Source organism: Pristis pectinata, chromosome 3, assembly GCF_009764475.1.
Source record: "Pristis pectinata isolate sPriPec2 chromosome 3, sPriPec2.1.pri, whole genome shotgun sequence".
NCBI classification, from domain to species: domain Eukaryota; kingdom Metazoa; phylum Chordata; class Chondrichthyes; order Rhinopristiformes; family Pristidae; genus Pristis; species Pristis pectinata.
In genome coordinates, this window is record NC_067407.1 from 8620897 (window position 1) to 8639855 (window position 18959).

Consider the following 18959-nt stretch of genomic DNA (forward strand, 5'->3'; position numbering starts at 1 on the left):
AGTAGAGTGGGCCAATGGGCCGAATGGACTTCTCCAGTTCTTTTCCAAGTAGCTTCAGCAGAAATTAGCTGCTTTTCGTAATGACAAGGTCCAAATAGGGGTAATTTTACAAGGCCACATTGCAACGGCCACGATTTGGAACAATGGGCAGCAATAACATTCTTCTTCTAAGGTAGTCCCTCAGGATCGAGAATGACTTAATGCCACTCCAGTTTGTGGGTTCCAAGGTAACTGGTGTGGGAGCAACAGTCCTTCCCTCAACTGCGGCAGGAGGTGCATGATGGGGTGGGTCGAAGGGTTGTATGTGCATCCCTTCTGTCTGCTCCTGATGCACGGGCTTGAGGCTCTCAATGCTGCCCTGCATTATCCTGCTCTGCTCTGAGCAGCCATAGGCCAGGGATTCCCAGGAGTCGGTGGGGATATCTCATTTCTTCAGGGACTTTAGTCACATCCTTGAATCTTCTCCTCCATCTGCCTGGATGGTGTAATCGTTCTCCAATTCACACCCCCATGTCGCCGGGTTCCATAGCACGAGCAGAGCCCCACAGCAGGATGAAGGGCAGTACAGAGGCACAGCAGTCACAGCCTCGCAGCACCAAAGACCCAGGTTCAATCCTGACCTCGGGTGCTGTCCGTATGGAGTTTGCATTTCCTCCAGTTTCCTCCCACATCCCAAAGACGCACAGGTTTTTCATAGAATCATAGAATCATAGAACAGTACAGCACAATACAGGCCCTTTGGCCCACAATGTCGTGCCAACCTCTCAACCTCACCTAAGACTATCTAACCTCTACCTCCCCCATATCCCTCTATTTTAAATTCCTCCATATGCTTATCTAGCAATCTCTTGAATTTGACCAATGTACCTGCCTCCACCACCACCCCAGGCAGCACATTCCATGCCCCAAACACTCTCTAGGTAAAAAATCCTCCTCTGATATCTCCCTTGAACTCCCCACCCATCACTTTAAAGCCATGCCCTCTTGTACTGAACATTGGTGCACTGGGAAAGAGGCGCTGGCTGTCCACTCTATCTATTCCTCTTAATATTTTGTACACCTCTATCATGTCTCCTCTCATCCTCCTTCTCTCCAAAGAGTAAAGCCCTAGCTCCCTTAGTCTCTCCTCATATTGCATACTCTCTAAATCAGGCAGCATCCTGGTAAATCTCCTCTGCACCCTTTCCAACGCCTCCACATCCTTCTTATAATGAGGTGACCAGAACTGGACACAGTACTCTAAGTGTTGTCTAACCAGAGTTTTGTAGAGTTGCATCATTACTTCGCAGCTCCTAAACTCGATCCCACAACTTATGAAAGCTAACATCCCATAAGCTTTCCTAACTACCCTATCCATCTGTGAGGCAACTTTCAGGGATCTGTGGATATGAACCCGCAGATCCCTCTGTTCCTCCACACTACCCAGAATCCTGCCATTAACTTTGTACTCTGCCTTGGAGTTTATCTTTCCAAAGTGTACCACCTCACACTTCTCCGGATTGAAATCCACCTGCCACTTCTCAGCCCACCTCTGCATCCTATCAATGTCCCTCTGCAATCTTCGACAGTCCTCCACACTATCCACAAAACCACCAACCTTTGTGTCGTCTGCAAACTTGCCAACCCACCCTTCCACCCCCTCATCCAAGTCATTAATAAAATAAAAGTTATTAATACTTGGCCATTGGAAACTGACTTGAGTGGGTAGAAAACATTGGGGTAATATAGGATTCATGTACGTGGGTGGTTGGTGCAGACTCAGTGGGCTGGATGGCCTGGTTCTGTGCTGTACCTCTCCATAACTCTTCCAAGTTTTCTTCCTGTCCCCCCTGAGCCAGTCCCTTGAGAAGACTAATTACACATCTATCTACTCAATGTTTGTTGGAGCTTGGGTTTGATGCAGTCATTTCAGCATACAGCTGTCCCCAGGTTACAAACACCCAACTTGTGGACACCCTAATGGACACCCTTATATATAAGACCATAAGACATAGGAGCAGAAGTCGGCCATTTGGCCCATTGAGTCTGCTCTGCCATTCTATCATGAGCTGATCCATTCTCCCATTCAGCCCCACTCCCTCACCTTCTCACCATAACCTTTGATGCCCTGGCTACTCAGATACCTATCAATCTCTGCCTTAAAGACACCCAATGACTTTGCCTCCACAGCTGCCCGTTGCAACATTTTCCACAGATTCACCACTCTCTGGCTAAAGAAATTTCTCCACCTCTCTGTTCTGAATGGGCGCCCTTCAATCCTGAAGCCGAGCCCTCTCGAACTCGACTCCCCTACGTATGAACAACCTCCCACAATATTATTAGATTCAGAAGTCCGACGTTCCTGTGAACGGCAGAACTAGTTTCCTCTCTCTTTCTCCACTTTTATGTGTCTTTGATGTCATTCGTTACAACACCACAGAGGTCTGGTTACCACATCGAGTAAATTTTGTGTATTTTCCGACTTACAAAGTTGACTTACGGAACCTGTTCATTCCCCAGGGACGGCCTGTAGTTTACAGAACAAACGTAGAACAGTCAGCACAGAAAAAGGCCCTTCGGCCCACGATGTCTGTGCCGAACACAATGCCAAATTAAACTAAATCTCTTCTGCCCGCACATGATCCACATCCCTCCACTCCCTGCATATTCATGTGTCTGTCTACAAGCCTCTTAAATCCCACTATCGTACCTGCTTCCACCACTTCCCCCTCTCACTTTAAATGCATGTCCTCTAGTATTCTACCCTGAGGAAGATGATTCTGACTCTCCACCCTATCCATGCCTCTCATAATTTTATAAACTTCTATCAGGTCTCCCCTCGGCCTCTGACGCTCCAGAGAAAGCAATCCAAGTTTGTCCAACCTCTCATAGCTCATACCCTCTAATCCAGGCAGCGTCCTGGTAAACCTTTTCTGCATCTTTTCCAAAGCCTCCACGTCCTTCCTGTAATGGGATGACCAGAATTGTATACAATTGCACAAAGCAGATATTTCTGGAGAAGGTAATGGAATATTCTATAAAGGAAAGTCCTTTTCAATGAATCCTAAGAATAAAAATAATATTTTTTATTTTCCTGTGTAAAATTTCAGGGAGTGCTGAGGTGGGGCAATGATTGCCTGGACTACAAGATTGCAGCAAAAGCAGCCACTGGTTACTTTCAACATCACCCAGCTGCATTGCTCAAAGCAAAGTGGGACAGGATTCCTCAATCCATGAAAGAGGCTGCGCAAGTGTAGGCGTCATTCTACATCACTCGCATCTTTCGCTAGATTGCAGTGGATTCGGTGTGTGAAGGGGAAATTTAATTCCTGTCAAATGTATTTCAGGATTGCCGACCATCTGGCCAACTTTGCCTTCTTGCTGGGATTCTCCGAAAGGCACATGAAGAGCATACCTCATCAACTATCTTTCATTGTGGCTGCAACATCTCAACGAACCTTTGACATCGTAGTTAGAACTTATAAGGTATTTCTCTTTTTACCCTCCTCAGACCTCCAAACCTCATCTCTGACTGGGCAGTCCTGACTGGGGAATGGTGCCATAGCAACAGCGCACTAACAGGAGCCTCCTGGGTAGCTGCTTCCGGCCGTGTTTTTGGCAGGCACTAGGACCATGAGGGGGTGTGTAAAAGAAGCACAATCTTTCCCTCGGCTGAAGTGGTGAATGCAGTTCTGCTAGGGCAGCACAGTGGCACAGCTGGTAGATCAGCTGCCTCACGGTACCAGAGACCTGGGTTCGATCCTGACCTCTGGCGCTGTCTGTGTGGAGTTTGCACATTCTCCCTGTGACTGTGTGGGTTGCCTCCGGGTGCTCTGGTTTTCCTACCACAGGTTAATTGGCCACTATAAATTGCCCCTAGCATGTTGGTGGAATCTAGTGGGAGTTGAAGGGAGTGTAGGGAGAATAAAATAGGATTAGTGTAAGTGGGTCCTTGATGGTCAGTGTGAACTTGGTGGGTCTGTCTCCCTATGCTCTGGCTCTATGACTCCATAACTGAGCATCAGGAAGTCTTGGGTAGAATTGAGTAATTGCAGTCACATCTACTGTGTTCAACATAAAGATACAAGCCTGCAACAAAAGCATGCACTGGTCACTATAGGCAGCATCCTGCCATTATTGTTCTTGCATTCCTTTCTTGAAGCTGCAGTTCTGATCTTAATCCTCGTATTTTGTAGATTAGGATTAACACCAACCTAGCAGCACACCTTAGACCTGGGACTCTGCAAGGATCAGGCACCTGTGGTGTTTCAATCAATAGTGATAGAGTCATAGAACACAGAAACAGACCCTTCGGCCCAACTTGTCCATGCCAACCAAGATGCCCACCTAAGCTAGTGCCAATTGGCCCCTATCCCTCTAAACCTTTCCTATCCATGGACCCGTCCAGATAGTCTTTGCATCAAGACCCCATTGGTTCAAGTCCCACTCCAAAGATCTGAATGCAAGTTGCATGCACTTGGTCCAGTCCCAAAAGACTGCTCTACTGTTTTCTCAATGAGAAATGAAACAGGGATCCCTCTGCTCTCAAGCGAGCAGGAAAGGTCCTGTGGAATTTTTGAAAGATCTCCCCAATAAATTGGCCGATATTTAGTTTCAACAAACAAAACTCACAACACAGAGTAGCTGCTCATTAATGCATTGGTGTTTGTGGGAGCTCGCTGCGTGGAAATGGTCGCCGCATCCTTGCGTTCCAACAGCGACTGCATCTTAAAAGTTGTTCAATGGAGACACTAGATGCTGGAATCCGGAGCAACAAACAATGTGCGGGAGGAACTCAGCGGGCCAGGCAGCATCTGTGGGGGATGGGGGAAGGAATTGTTGATGCTTCAGGTCGAAACCCTCCTGATGCAGGGTTTCACAATTCATTCTCCCCCCCTCCCCCCGCCCCCCCCCCCCCCCACAGGTGTTGCTCAACCCTCTGAGTTCCTCCAGCAGATTGTTTGTTGCCTAAAAGTTGCATTAGAATATAGAACAGTACAGCACAGAACAGGCCCTTCAGCCCACAATGTTGTGCCGACCTAGCTACTCCCTCCTACCTACAGAATGCCCATATCCCTCTATTTTCCTCTCATTCATGTGCCCATCCAAGCCTCTCTCAAAACCCCCCAATGAGTTTGCCTCCACCACCCTATCAGGCAACGCATTCCAGGCACCCACCACTCTCTCAGTAAAAAAAAAGTACCCCTCATGTCTGTTCTGAACCTACCCCCTCTCACTTAAATTCATGCCCTCTGGATCACTCAATAATAGGAAAAAGATATTGCTTGTCCACCCTATCTATGCCCCACATAATTTTATACACTTCCAACAGATCACCCCTCAGCCTCCACCGCTCCAGGGAAAAGAGCCCAAGTTTGTCCAGCCCCTCCTGATAGCACATGCCCTCTAATCCAGGCAACATCCTAGTAAACCTCCTCTGCACCCTCTTGAAAGCCTCAACACCCTTCCTATAGTGAGGTAACCAGAACTGCACACAATACTCTAAATGCAGCCTAACCAGAGTTCTATAGAGATGCATCAGAACTTCTTGACTCCTATACTCAATACCTCAATTAATAACTGCAAGCATTCCACGTGCTAGTGAGGCTAGAAATAGGAGGATCATGCAGCTAAATACGTGGCTAAGGAATTGGTGCAGGAGGGAGGGCTTCAGGTTTCTGGATAATTGGGCTTTGTTCCAGGGAAGGTGGGATCTGTTCCAAAGGGACGGTTTACACCTGAACTGGAAGGGGACTAACATACTTGTGGGTAGGTTTGCTAGTGCTGCTCCGGTGGGTTTAAACTAGATTTGCAAGGGGAGGGGAACCAGAGTGTTAGGAAGAAAGTGAGGAGGAAAATGATCGTGCGAGGTCTGCAGGTATGGACAGAAATCAAAGGTTTGTACATGATGGTAATGCTCTCAGGTGCATCTATTTCAATGCAAGGAGTATTGTAGGTAAAGCGGATGAGCTTAGGGTGTGGATTGGTACGTGGGATTACGACATTATTGCTATTAGTGAGACCTGGTTGCAGGAGGGGCAGGACTGGCAGCTTAATGTTCCGGGGTTCTGTTGTTTCAGACGTGATGGAGGGGGAGGGATGAAAGGGGGAGGAGTGGCATTACTGGTCAGGGAACAGATCATGGCTGTGCGTAGACAGGACAGTCCAGGGGGCTCGTCTACAGAGGACATATTGGTGGAGCTGAGGAACAGGAAAGGTGTGGCCACACTAATAGGGTTGTATTATGGACCGCCCAATAGTCAGAGAGAATTGGAGGAACAAATCTGTCGTGAGATAGCAGACCGATGTAAGAAACAGAAAGTTGTAATAGTTGGGGATTTTAACTTTCCACATATTGACTGGGACTCCCACACTGTGAAAGGGCTGGATGGCTTAGAATTTGTCAAATGTGTTCAGGAAAGTTTTCTAAATCAATATATAGAGGTAGCAACGAGAGAGAATGCAATACTTGATCTCCTATTAGGGAACCAGGCAGGTCAGGTGACAGAAGTATGTGTAGGTGAACATTTTGGGTCCAGTGACCATAATGCAATTAGTTTCAAGATAATTATGGATAAGGATAGGTCTGGTCCTCGAGTGGAGGTTCTGAATTGGAGAAAGGCCAATTTTGTGGAAATGAGAAAGGATCTAGGTAGGGTGGATTGGGATAAGTTACTTTCTGGCAAGGACGTGCTCAGTAAATGGAAAGCCTTCAAAGACGAAATTTTGAGAGTGCAGAGTTTGTATGTTCCTGTCAGGATTAAAGGCAAGGGTAACAAGCATAGGGAACCTTGGTTTTCAAGGGATATTGGTGAGCTGGTTAAGAAAAAGAGAGAGGTGTATAGCAGGTATAGGCAACTAGGAACAGATGAGGTACTTGAAGAGTATAGGAAATGTAAGAAAATACTAAAAAAGGAAATCAGGAAGGCAAAAAGAAGACATGAAGCTGCCAAAGGGTTTCTACAGGTATATTAAGAGCAAAAGGATAGTAAGAGACAGAATTGATCCCCTAGAAGATCAGAGTGGTCGTATATGTGTGGAACGTCAGGAGATGGGGGAGATCTTAAACAGTTTTTTTGCATCAGTATTTACTCAGGAAACTGGCATCGTGGATATGGAAGGAAGGGAAACAAGCACTAGTGTCATGGAACATATAGAGATTAAAAAGGAGGAGGTACTTGATGCTTTACAGCGAATGAAGGTAGATAAATCCCCAGGGCCTGACAAGATATTTTCTCGGACCTTGAGAGAGACTAGTGTAGAAATTGCAGGGGCCCTGGCAGATATATTTAAAATGTCCTTAGCCACGGGTGCAGTGCCAGAGGACTGGAGGATAGCTTATGTTATTCCATTGTTTAAGAAAGGCTCAAAGAGTAAACCAGGTAATTACAGGCCAGTGAGCCTGACATCAGTAGTGGGTAAATTATTGGAAGGTGTTCTGAGAGATAGGACATATAAGTATTTGGACAGCCAAGGGTTGATTAAGGATAGTCAGCATGGCTTTGTGCGTGGTAGATCGTGTTTAACGAATCTTGTGGAGTTTTTTGAGGAGGTCACTATGAAAGTAGATGAAGGTAAGGCTGTGGATGTTGTCTACATGGACTTTAGTAAGGCCTTTGACAAGGTCCCACATGGGAGATTAGTTCAGAAGGTTCAGTCAATGGGTATCCATGGTAAGGTTGTAAACTGGATTTGAAATTGGCTGAGTGGGAGAAGATGGTTGAGGATGGTTGTTTCTCAGATTGGAGGCCTGTGACTAGTGGTGTGCCTCAGGGATCTGTGTTGGGGCCATTGTTGTTTGTTGTCTATATCAATGATCTAGAAGATAATGTGGTAAATTTACAAGAATGCTGCCAGGTCTTCAGGAGTTGAGTTACAGGGAAAGATTGAGCATGTTAGGACTTTATTCCTTGGAGCGTAGAAAAATGAGGGGAGACATGATAGAGGTTTACAAAATGATGAGGGGCATAGACAGGGTTAATGCAAGTAGGCTCCTTCCACCTGGATTAGGAGAGATAAGTACGAGAGGACATGGCTTTAGGGTGAAAGGGCAAAGGTTTAGGGGGAACATTAGAGGGAACTTCTTCACTCAAAGAGTGGTGGGAGTGTGGAATGGGCTGCCATCTGATGTGGTAAATGCGGGCTCACTCTTAACTTTTAAGCGTAAATTGGATAGATACATGGACGAGAGAGGTCTGGAGGGGTATGGACTGAGAGCAGGTAAATGGGACTAGCAGAATAATGTTTCGGTACAGACTAGAAGAGCCAAATGGCTTGTTTTCTGTGCTGTAGTTTTCTATGGTTCTATGGTTCTATAAGCCTTCTTAACCACCCTGTCTACCTGTGTAGCCACTTTCATTGACTATTAAATACATTGGGAGATTTTGAAGGAGCTATATTCATGGAAGTCTAATTCTTTAACACAATTGGACTAAGTGGCACTTAAATGCATTGATTTATTCTGAGACCATGAAAACTAAGATTTATTTTATCACTGACCACACTGATACAATTCCACTGGTGATTAGATTTCGAAGACAAAAGAGATTCTGCAGATCCTGGAATCTGGAGCAACACACAAAATGCTGGAGGAACTCAGCAGGTCAGGCAGCATCTATGGAGGGAAATGGACAGTCGACATTTTGGGTCATCTCTGATGAAGGGTCTCGACTTGAAAGGTCGACTGTTTATTTCCCTCCATAGATACTGCCTGACCTGCTGAGTACGTCCAGCATTTTGTGGGTGATTAGATCATGCTGGGCAGGAAATCAATAGCATTGCCACAATTCTTTGAAGGTGCCCCACCTCATGGACAGACGCAATAAACAAGGCAGAGATCCAATAGATCACTTGAGGTGCAAGACTCCCGCCAGGGAATTGCCTTTGAGGAATGGTAAATCCTTTTCAAGAGACCAGGCTTGAGATTCATGTACCATTTGACATAGCTGGTAGGAATGAGGGACTGCCGCACTGTCCAAGGTGCCTCCTTTCAGATGAGATGTTGTATCAACATCCAAGCTGCTCTCTCGGATAGATGTGAAAAAAACAAGGCAATACTATTTCAAAGACGAGCAAGGGAGTTATCTCCATGTCCCGACCAATATTTACCCCTCATTCAAGATCTGCCTCAGTCAGAGATCTTACCACTGATGGATACAATGTGAAGCTCATATTGACCTCGGCAATATCCCAAAGAGTACGTGAACTGCCTCTTCCCACCATCACAGGTCCCAGATACTGTAGTGAAGCCCTATTTCACCACATTGGGTTTTGACCAGCTCACTTGGGTACAGAGTGGCCCACTTCTCTCCTGTCCCTACACAAGGCTGCTCAGTCACTCTAATGCCCACTCTGAACCCATTGTCACAGCAGAAATATCCAAGTCATGGCCCTGGGAGCCTTCCAGGTCGCCAATGCTGCCATCGCCATTCACAGAGCGAGCCAGCACTTATAAAAGCAGACTATCTGGTCACCTTGCAGCTTGTGGGATCCTGAGCCACACAAAATGCCTGCCTTGTTTCCTACATAACAGCAGCAGTAATACTTCACAGGTACGTTATGGTGCAGCAGTGCTGCTGCACAGCTCCAGTGAGCCAGGTTCAATCCTGACCTCGGGGATTGACTGTATGGCGTTTGCACATTCTCCCTGTGATCACATTTCCCCTAGGTGCTCCAGTTTCCTCCGCGCTGATAGGTTAATTGCCTCCCATAAATTACCCCTAGCGTAGACAGGGTAGTTGGAGAATTGGGAGAATTGATGGACGTGAGAGAATAGATTACAGAGAAATGTAGCAGAATGTGATCAATGGGATTGCTCTAAGTGCCAGCATAGATTCACTGGGTCCAATGGCCTCCTTCTGTGTTGTGTGAAAACCTATAGAAAGTTGTGACAGGATATACCCAGGCTCCAGTCTATCACTGTGCTCTTTCTTTATCATCCAGCATGTATACAGCCGACAAGCCCTCCTCATCCCAGCAGCTCTCCCATTTGATGTCAGCTCTCCTTCAATCCAACCAAGAGGTCTGCACATCCTTACTTACTTATCTGCCATGTTCTCAGCAGCTTCCACAGGTATGTCCTTCTGTTTGCACTGCTTTTGAGCCCAACTTCTTTGAGTACAGCAGAGAGCACTGCATTCAGTTTTGATCCCTGCACCTAGGAAGGTCTTGGGAAGGATGCCGAGGATAAGGAACGTCAGCTCTGTGAAGAGACTATTGGAGTTGGAATTGGTTTATTATTGTCACATGAACTGAGATATAGTGAAAGGCTTTTGTTTGTGTGCCATGCAGGCAGATCATTCCATACATCAAAGTAGTGAAAAGGAAAACAGAATGCAGAATATAGTGCTACAGTTACAGAGACTGTGCAGTGCAGGTAGACAAATAAAGTGTATGGGCCATAATGAGGTAGCTTAGGAGATCAAGAGTTCATCAGTTAGTGCACGAGAGTTCTGTTCAAGAGTCTGATAACAGCAGGGTAGAAGCTGTCTTTGAGTCTGGTGGTACCTGTTCTCAGGCTTTTGTATCTTCTGCCCAATGGGAGAGGGGTGAAGAGAGAATGACCGGGGTGCGAGGGGTTTTTGATTATGTTGGCTGCTTTCCTGAGGCAGTGGGAAGTGCAGACAGAGTCAGTGGAGGGGAGGCTGGTTTGTGTGATGAACTGGGCTGCAATTTCTTGCAGTCTTGGGCAGAGCAATTGCCATACCAAGCATCCAGATAGCAATACACAAAAAGTGCTGGAGGAACTCAGCAGGTCAGGCAGCATCCATGGAGGGAAATAAACAGTCGATGTTTCGGGCCGAGACCCTTCATCAGGACTGGAAAGGAAGAGGGCAGAAGCCAGAATAAGAAGGTGGGGGGAAGGCCTCTTCTACCTCTCACCTCTCAGCTTATTACATCTTCTCCCCTTCACCCACCCACCTACCTTCCCCCTCTCACCTGGACTCACCTATCACCTGAACTCACCTGATCCCCTGCCTACGTGTGCTCCTCCCACTCCCCCCGATGACAATCTTTGCATCCTCACTGGCCACAGGAGTAGTGCCAGATAATTGGAGGGTGGCAAATGGTGTTCCTTTGTTAAGGAAAGGGAGTAGGGGTAACCCTGGGAATTATAGACCAGTGAGTCTTACTTCAGTGGTGGGCAAATTACTGGAGAAGGTTCTTAGAGACAGGATTTATGGGCATTTGAAGAAGCATAGGCTGATGAGGGACAGTCAGCATGGCTTTGTGAGGGGCAGATCGTGGCTCACGAGCCTGATTGAATTCTTTGAGGATGTGACAAAGCACATTGATGAAGGTAGAGCAGTGGATGTGGTGTACATGGATTTTAGTAAGGTGTTTGATAAGGTTCCTCATGGAAGACTTATTCAGAAAGTCAGGAGGCATGGGATCCAGGGTAACTTGGCTGTGTGGATTCAGAATTGGCTCGCCCATAGAAGACAGAGGGTGGTGGTAAATGGAGCGTATTCTGCCTGGAGGTCAGTGACCATTGGTGTTCTGCAGGGATCTGTCCTGGGACCCCTGCCCTTTGTGATTTTTATAAATGACTTGGATGAGGAAGTGGAAGGGTGGGTTAGTAAGTTTGCTGATGATACAAGGGTTGGTGGTGTTGTGGAAGGTGTAGAAGGTTGCTGTAGAATACAACAGGATATTGATGGAATGCAGACCTGGACTGAGAAGTGGCAGGTGGAGTTCAACCCGGATAAATGTCAACCCGGATACACTTCGGGAGATCGAATTTGAAGGCAGAATACAAGGTTAATGGCAGTACTCTTAGCAGTGTGGAGGAACAGAGGGATCTTGGGATCCACATCCACAGATCCCTCAAGGTTGTCATGCAGGTTGATAGGGTTGTTAAGAAGGCGTATGGAGTGTTGGCCTTCATTAGTCGGGGTACTGAGTTCAAGAACCACGAGGTGATGTTGCAGCTCTATAGAACTCCAGTCAGACCACACTTGGAGTAATGTGTTCAGTTCTGGTTGCCTCATTATAGGGAGGATGTGGAAGCTTTAGAGAGGGTGCAGAGGAGATTTACCAGGATGCTGACTGGATTGGAGAGCATGTCTCATGAGGATAGGTTGAGTGAGCTAGGGCTTTTCTCTTTGGAGAGGAGGATGAGAGGTGACTCGATAGAGGTGTACAAGATGATAAGAGGCATAGATCGAGTGGACAGTCAGAGACTTTTTCCCAGGGCGACTATAGCTAATACGAGGGGACATAATTTTAAGGTGATTGGAGGAAGGTACCAGGGGTCAGGGATACGTTTTTTTACACAGAGAATGGTGGGTGCATGGAACACACTGCCTGCAGAGGTTGTGGGGGCAGATACATTAGGGACATTTGAGAGACTCTTAGATAGACACATGAATGATAGAGAAATGGGGGGCTATGTGGGAGGGAAGGGTTAGATAGATCTTAGAGCAGGATAAAATGTCAGCACAACATTGTGGGCCGAAGGGCCTGTACAGTGCTGTAGAGTTCTATGTTCTATGTTCTAAGACTCCAGCAAAGGAAATGAGAAGAAGCTGAGTCCAGGGTCAGGAAGATACATCACCAGAACATAGGCTTTTGGAATAATTGTCAAAACCAGAGGAGAGATGAGGAAAATTGTCACAAATTTATTTGGGGTTTAATGAACTGTGTTTGCCTTCCTAATCTCCTCAAAACACTAAAGAATAAGGTGGAGACACAAGAGACTGCAGATGCTGGAATCTGGAGCAACACACAAAGTGCTGGAGGAACTCAGCGGGTCAGGCAGCATCTGTGGAGGGAAATAGACAGCCGACATTTTGGGTCAAGATCCTTCATTTGGACTGAAAGATAGATAAGATATATTTATTAGTCTCATGTACATGGAAACACACAGTGAAATGCATCTTTTGCGTAGAGTGTTCTGGGGGCAGCCCGCAAGTGTTGCCATGCTTCTGGCGCTGACACAGCATGCCCTCAACTTCCTAACCCGTACGTCTTTGGAATGTGGGAGGAAACCGGAGCACCCGGAGGAAACCCACGCAGACACGGGGAGAACGTACAAACTCCTTACAACAGTGGCCGGAATTGAACCTGGACTGCTGGCGCTGTAATAGCGTTATGCTAACTGCTACCAAGATAGCCAGTCTAAGAAGGTGGAGGGAGGGGTGGAACAAGACCTGGCTCCACGTCGGCGTGGGGGGGGGGGGGGTGGGTGGTGACAGACAGATGAGGGAGGGTGAGGGTGGGAATTATGTCAAAAGCTGGGAGGTGAGAGGTGGAATTAATGAGGTTTAAATAGTAAGGTGACCTTAATGTACAATGTCCACCAAAATTCAGCAAAGATGAGTACTCGAATGGAGTTTCAGACACAAATAGCTTTTATTTCAAGATTCCAAAATGGGCCCCTGTACCAGGGACAGTGCATTATTAAGTCAGAAAGACCAAGATTCTTCATTCTGCACTGTTGGTGGATCTAAGTTAGGCTGTTACTGGGGTTTGGGTAATACTGACTTATTCAGCCCCCTCTTGTCCCAGAACCTTGCTCCTCACTGCACTCCTGTAACCCCTGCCTGCAGCCCAGTGCATGTATGGGTGACACATGGAAACAAATCTGGCCTTGGCCACCACACTCTCCCCATCCCCCTTCCTGTCCCCTAAATCACCAGCAATACAAGACATCAAAGGTTCACAGTGGAACTGCTACTGGGTGGGCAATATGCGACAGGAATCTTCCCCTCGCCTGTTTTACAAGGTGTCAGTAATGTCCAGAAGTCTTGTGTAGGGACTGTTCTGTCCAGGTGTCCTGTCTAGGGACCTCTCTGTAAATGACACAAACTAGAATTCCATATTCTGTAGTGAAATGCCCTTATCCGATGTTGAGATACTTCAGGAATCTTCATGCAACTGCAGGAACAAGGCTCCCATTGCTGAATGTCTACCCCTTCCTTGCTACAAGCTAAACCCTGTGTCCCACTCACAACCTTTTCAGTAGCCAATCGAGCAACAAGCCCTTGAGATATGACTTCCTGTGAATCGCCAGTCCTAACTGCAGCATTTGTCAACAGCAAACATCTTTTTGTTTTGATTCCTTTATTCACAGAAACTATACACAGGAAATGCAATATGAACAGTACATGTCACTCTTTACATTCATTGTGCTTTCAAATCAATTGGAATCCCAGGGAATTCGGACTAGCTGGGCAGGCACTGTGGTCGGCATGGACTGATTGGGCCGAAGGACCTGTGTCCGTGCTGTATTGCTCTCTGACTCCTCTATGACTATTTTATTTACAATGCATCATTGCCACTCTTTAAACAATACACATGAAGTGTTAGGTCACAGAGCGCAATGGGACAAGACCCAAAGTGAAAGGAATTAATTTCACTATGAAATGTACAATGATACAGTTAGAATGGTAACTACACATTCCAGCTAAGAGCAGATCATATCTGTTTTTTTTAAATAGACATCTGCCAATATCTTTCTTAAAGTGATTAGTTCCCATCTCCCTGGTTGCTGTAAATCTTCAACGGAGAAATCTCTCTGTTATATTAAAATTTTATTGTAGCGGTTAACGCAACACTATTACAGCGCCAGCGACCCAGGTTCAATTCCGGCCACTGTCTGCAAGGAGTTTGTATGTTCTCCCGGTGATTGTGTGGGTTTCCTCCGGGTGCTCCGGTTTCCTCCCACATTCCAAAGACGTACAGGTTAGGAAGTTGTGGACGTGCCATGTTGGTGCTGGAAGTGTGGAGACACTTGTGGGCTGTCCCCAGAACACACTATGTAAAAGATGCATTTCACTGTGTGTTTCGATGTACATGTGACTAATAAAGATACCTTATCTTAATATTTTATCTCAAATCTGCTCTGACCGAGAACTTAGAACATAGAACAGCACTGCGCAGGAAAAGGCCCTTCGGCCCACCACGTCTGTGCCGACCGTGACACCAAACTCAACTAATCCCATCTGCCTGCACATGGTCCATATCTCTCCATTCCCTGCCTGTTCATGTGTCTGAAACATGTATGGTTTCAGTGCCCCTGCCCTTGGGTTGTTTACTCTGGAACGTTGGAGGCTGAAGGGAGACCTGATAGAAAATTATGAGAGACATAGATAGGGTAGACAGAATCTTTCTCCCAGGGTAGAAGTGTCAAATACCAGAGGACATACATTTAAGGTGAGAGGGGGAAAGTTTAAAGGTGATGTGCGGGGCAAGTTTTCTACACAGAGAGCGGTGGGTGCCTGGAACAGACTGCCAGGGATGGTGGTGGAGGCAGGTACGACAGTGCTGTTAAGAGACTTTTAGAAAGACACATCAATATGCAGGGAATGGAGGGATGCGGATCATGTGCAGGCAGATTAGTTTGGTTTGGCAGCATGTCTGGTGCAAACATCATGGGTCAAAGGGCCTGTTCCTGTGCTGTACTATTCTATGACGTTCTATTCACTGGACCACAAAGTCCACGTGCTGGGACGGACAGATGGACTAGTTTCCAGATGCAGGAGAAAATAACGAAAGGACAAACTGGGATAAAGGACAGGAGTGATTAAGTGACAAAAGGTGGAAGAGAAAGGTAATTGGACAAGTCAAACAAACAGAAGGTGGGTCTTTTGAGGCACCTTTGGGGGAAGGAGGATCTTCATCTGAACCCGTTGAACTTCAGCTGTTGACACTCAAAGACTGCAACATGGCTGGCCATAAAATGAGATTGTATTCATTGCCCAGCACGCAGTACTTTAGGAAGGACACACTTACAACCCATTGGTGGTTCTCCTGAGAAGATGACAGAGGTCTTTGTGCTGAAGTGATGTTAGGGGGGATTACCCCTTGGACAGTGGAGACAGGATAGTGTATACCCACATCAGGATGGGTGACGGTATGGAGGAGAACTTGTTACCGAGGGTTTTTCCAGGGCAATATTCCACTTGACCTGTTGTTCAGTAAAGCTCAAAGGGAAGAAAGATGTTGTCAAAGTGCAATGAAATTATGCATTATACCTTGTAAATTATGGACACTGAAACGAGTATATACCATTGGCAAAGATGAGGAGGTATTGAGTCTGGTGACGGCTCTGCAACCCTTCAAGCCTCGTCTTCGATCTGAGGCCACTGTCCAATCAGTACTTGGTTTTCCACATGCTAACGGTGAAGTCCTTTCTTTCTACAGCTGAATGCACTGTTACGCAAGACATGTTCAGTCCATTTAGTGAGAACAGTTTTAAGTATCAAATGCCTGAAGGTTGTACTCACGTGTTGGCCCAGGACTGTACCACTGAGCTGAAATTCATAGTACTGATAACGCGTCATGCAGAATTGCTGACCTTACAGCTGAATTTGCCTTTTAGGTAAGGAACGCCCAAATATTCAGCGCGCGAGAGGCATTCAACCAGCTGATACTTTTGATAATACATTGTTTTTCCTTTTGATGAAGTGAAATAATAGTAGAGTCCAAGATGACAGGAAACCTCCAACTGACAATCAACGGAACCAAGATGTCAATGGCAAGCCTTCCTTTCACAAGTTCAAGTGAGTAACTTCATTTCTTCAATGTAAGGAATGCATATATGGGAGTTTTACTTTAACACAATCACTGGAAGTGGTGCAAGGAAGAAATGTAAGGTTGATCCCAGATGTGAAAGGACTAAAATCCAAGGAAAAGATGGAAGTAGAATAATAGAGTCATACAGCACAGAAACAGGCCCTTCGGCCCAACTGGTCCATGCTGACCAAGATGCCCATTAAGCTACTATGACTCTATCTACCAAATAGCTTTACACATAAATTTCCAAAATACCTTCATTGAAGAATTTGGACTGACATCTCAGGATTTGTTTTACAATTTTATTATACAAAACCTTTCCTCTTTATAAAAACACTATGACACTGGAGGAACTCAGCAGGCCAGGCAGCATCCATGGAGAAAAGCAGGCGGTCAACGTTTCGGGTCAGGACGGTCCTGACCGGAAATGTTGACCACCTGCTTTTCTCTGCGGATGCTGCCTGGCCTGCTGATTTCCTCCAGCATCATAGTGTTTTTCATCTGGATTCCAGCATCTGCAGTCTTTTTTTTCTCTTTCCTCTTTATATAGTTCCTCCCCTCTTCCCAGCACTGTGGTCTTGGTCACATTCACTACAACGTGACACCATGCTGTTGGTTACCTACACACCATATAGCACTATTGTGCAGGTCACTTTCACAACATATGTTACTGTGGTGTTTGTTACTCCTGGATTATCTCTTTTTCTCTCTCCACAGATACTGAATATTTCCAGCATTTTCTGCCTTTATTAATGGGTCCATAAAAACGTTTCAAAACAAATTTAAATTTCCATTTTGAAATGTGCCTGCTATGAATTCCTATAACTGTCACACGTCAACAGCAATGATTCGTTTCAAAATCAAATTTGCTTCCACAAATTCAGAGCTCCTGCTCTCTGGACGCAACCTGGAAAATCCGACACTGTTTGTCTAATATTGATCTTGTTATTTGCAGAGACCTTGTCCATTGAGCGGAGTGAGAAAGGGCTGAAGATAGAAGCCCCCAGACTTGGCCTTGAAAGTCTCTTCTTCGATGGCAAAGTGATTAAGGTGCAAAATATTTCATGGGGTTAACTTAATAATAGATAAACACAAAATCCATCTGTTTCTGCATGGGAAATAGTAACATGCTGGTTACACCAATAGTGTGTTGGTTATGGTACTGCACAAGTGGGCAAACGTTGTAATGAGCTGACTTCATGAGGTAGTTTTATTTAATTACTTAAACAATGGTAACCCCCTTTTTATTCATTTTCTTTCTTGTTTTCTTTCATTGCACCTCTCTTTTATTTTCCTTTCCTCCCCCAGAAGACTCTGAAAGAACGTAGAACATAGTACAGTACAGCACAGGAACAGGCCCTTCGGCCCACGATGTCTGTGTTGACCATAATGCCAAATGAAACTAATCTCATCTGCCTGCACATGATCCATATCCCTCCACTCCCTTCATGTTCATGTGTCTGTCTAAATGCCTCTTAGACACCACTATCATCTCTGCTTCCACCACCAATCTTAGCAGCCTGTTCCAGGGACCTACCACTCTCTGTAAAACAAACTTGACCGGCACCTCACCTTTAAATTTTCCCTCCCTCACCATAAAGATATGCCCTCTGGTATTTGACATTTCCACCCTGAGATAGACTCTGACTATCCAGATGTTGACGAGATTCCAATCCAAGTCGAATCTGCCCCCCTCTGTCTGCAACGGACAGACAAATGGCTGGACTTTGAGTCCTACTGTGACGAAGGGAGTCAAAATCACCTTCTCTTGTGCCTCAGGAGATTTAAGAAGCATTTAGTCAAGCACCGTAGAAGGTTATGGATCAAATGTGGGTAAATGGCACTAGTATAGATAGAACACTATGGACCACCTCTTGCACTACTGTGGACTTGTCTTGGATTGTGTCTTTGTTTTCTTTCTTTTGCACTAAGGTCTTGCCTTTGCACACTTTGTTTTCACTGTGTGGTATAATTTTATGTACAACCTATGTCTGATTTACATTCAGTGTGTTGTCCATACCTGTGATGATACCATAGCTGTGTCCATACAGTACCATACCTGAGATGCTGCTGCAAGCAAATTGTTCTTTTGCACATGACAATAAACTCCACTTGACTTGAAGCACAATGGCCAGCATGGGCATGTTGGGCCGAAGGGCCTGTTTCTGTGCTGTATGACAAAATGACTGGGAACACCATGACTGGACAAGAATGAAGGGAGATGAAACTGTTTGATTGAGCTTCTCTTTTCTTTGTACCTGCCTTAAACCAGGTTTCCACAGTGCCATGGACATTTGGGACCACATGTGGATTGTGTGGGCAAGGCATCTCCCAAGGGAGTAATGAATATCAGCAACCAAATAGGCGCAAAACCAAGGAGGTTCTCAAATTCGCACACTCATGGTTACTACCCGGAGAAAACTGCAAAGACAGTAAGAAGTTCACTTATGTAATTCAGTTCT

The 18959-nt window shown here is 45.9% G+C and overlaps 1 protein-coding gene across 2 annotated transcripts in view; it reads left to right on the top strand.

Annotated features, from left to right (window-relative positions):
• The window catches only part of LOC127568588 (vitellogenin-like), a 96502-nt gene that overhangs the window by 68300 nt on the left and 9243 nt on the right, over window positions 1-18959 (top strand). For both annotated transcript variants that reach the window (XM_052012516.1, XM_052012517.1), the window contains 7 exons: window positions 3090-3232; window positions 3327-3465; window positions 9922-10051; window positions 16126-16303; window positions 16390-16484; window positions 17453-17547; window positions 18770-18929. In XM_052012516.1, the coding sequence (XP_051868476.1) occupies window positions 3090-3232; window positions 3327-3465; window positions 9922-10051; window positions 16126-16303; window positions 16390-16484; window positions 17453-17547; window positions 18770-18929 (940 nt within the window). The remainder of the gene's footprint in view (window positions 1-3089; window positions 3233-3326; window positions 3466-9921; window positions 10052-16125; window positions 16304-16389; window positions 16485-17452; window positions 17548-18769; window positions 18930-18959) is intronic.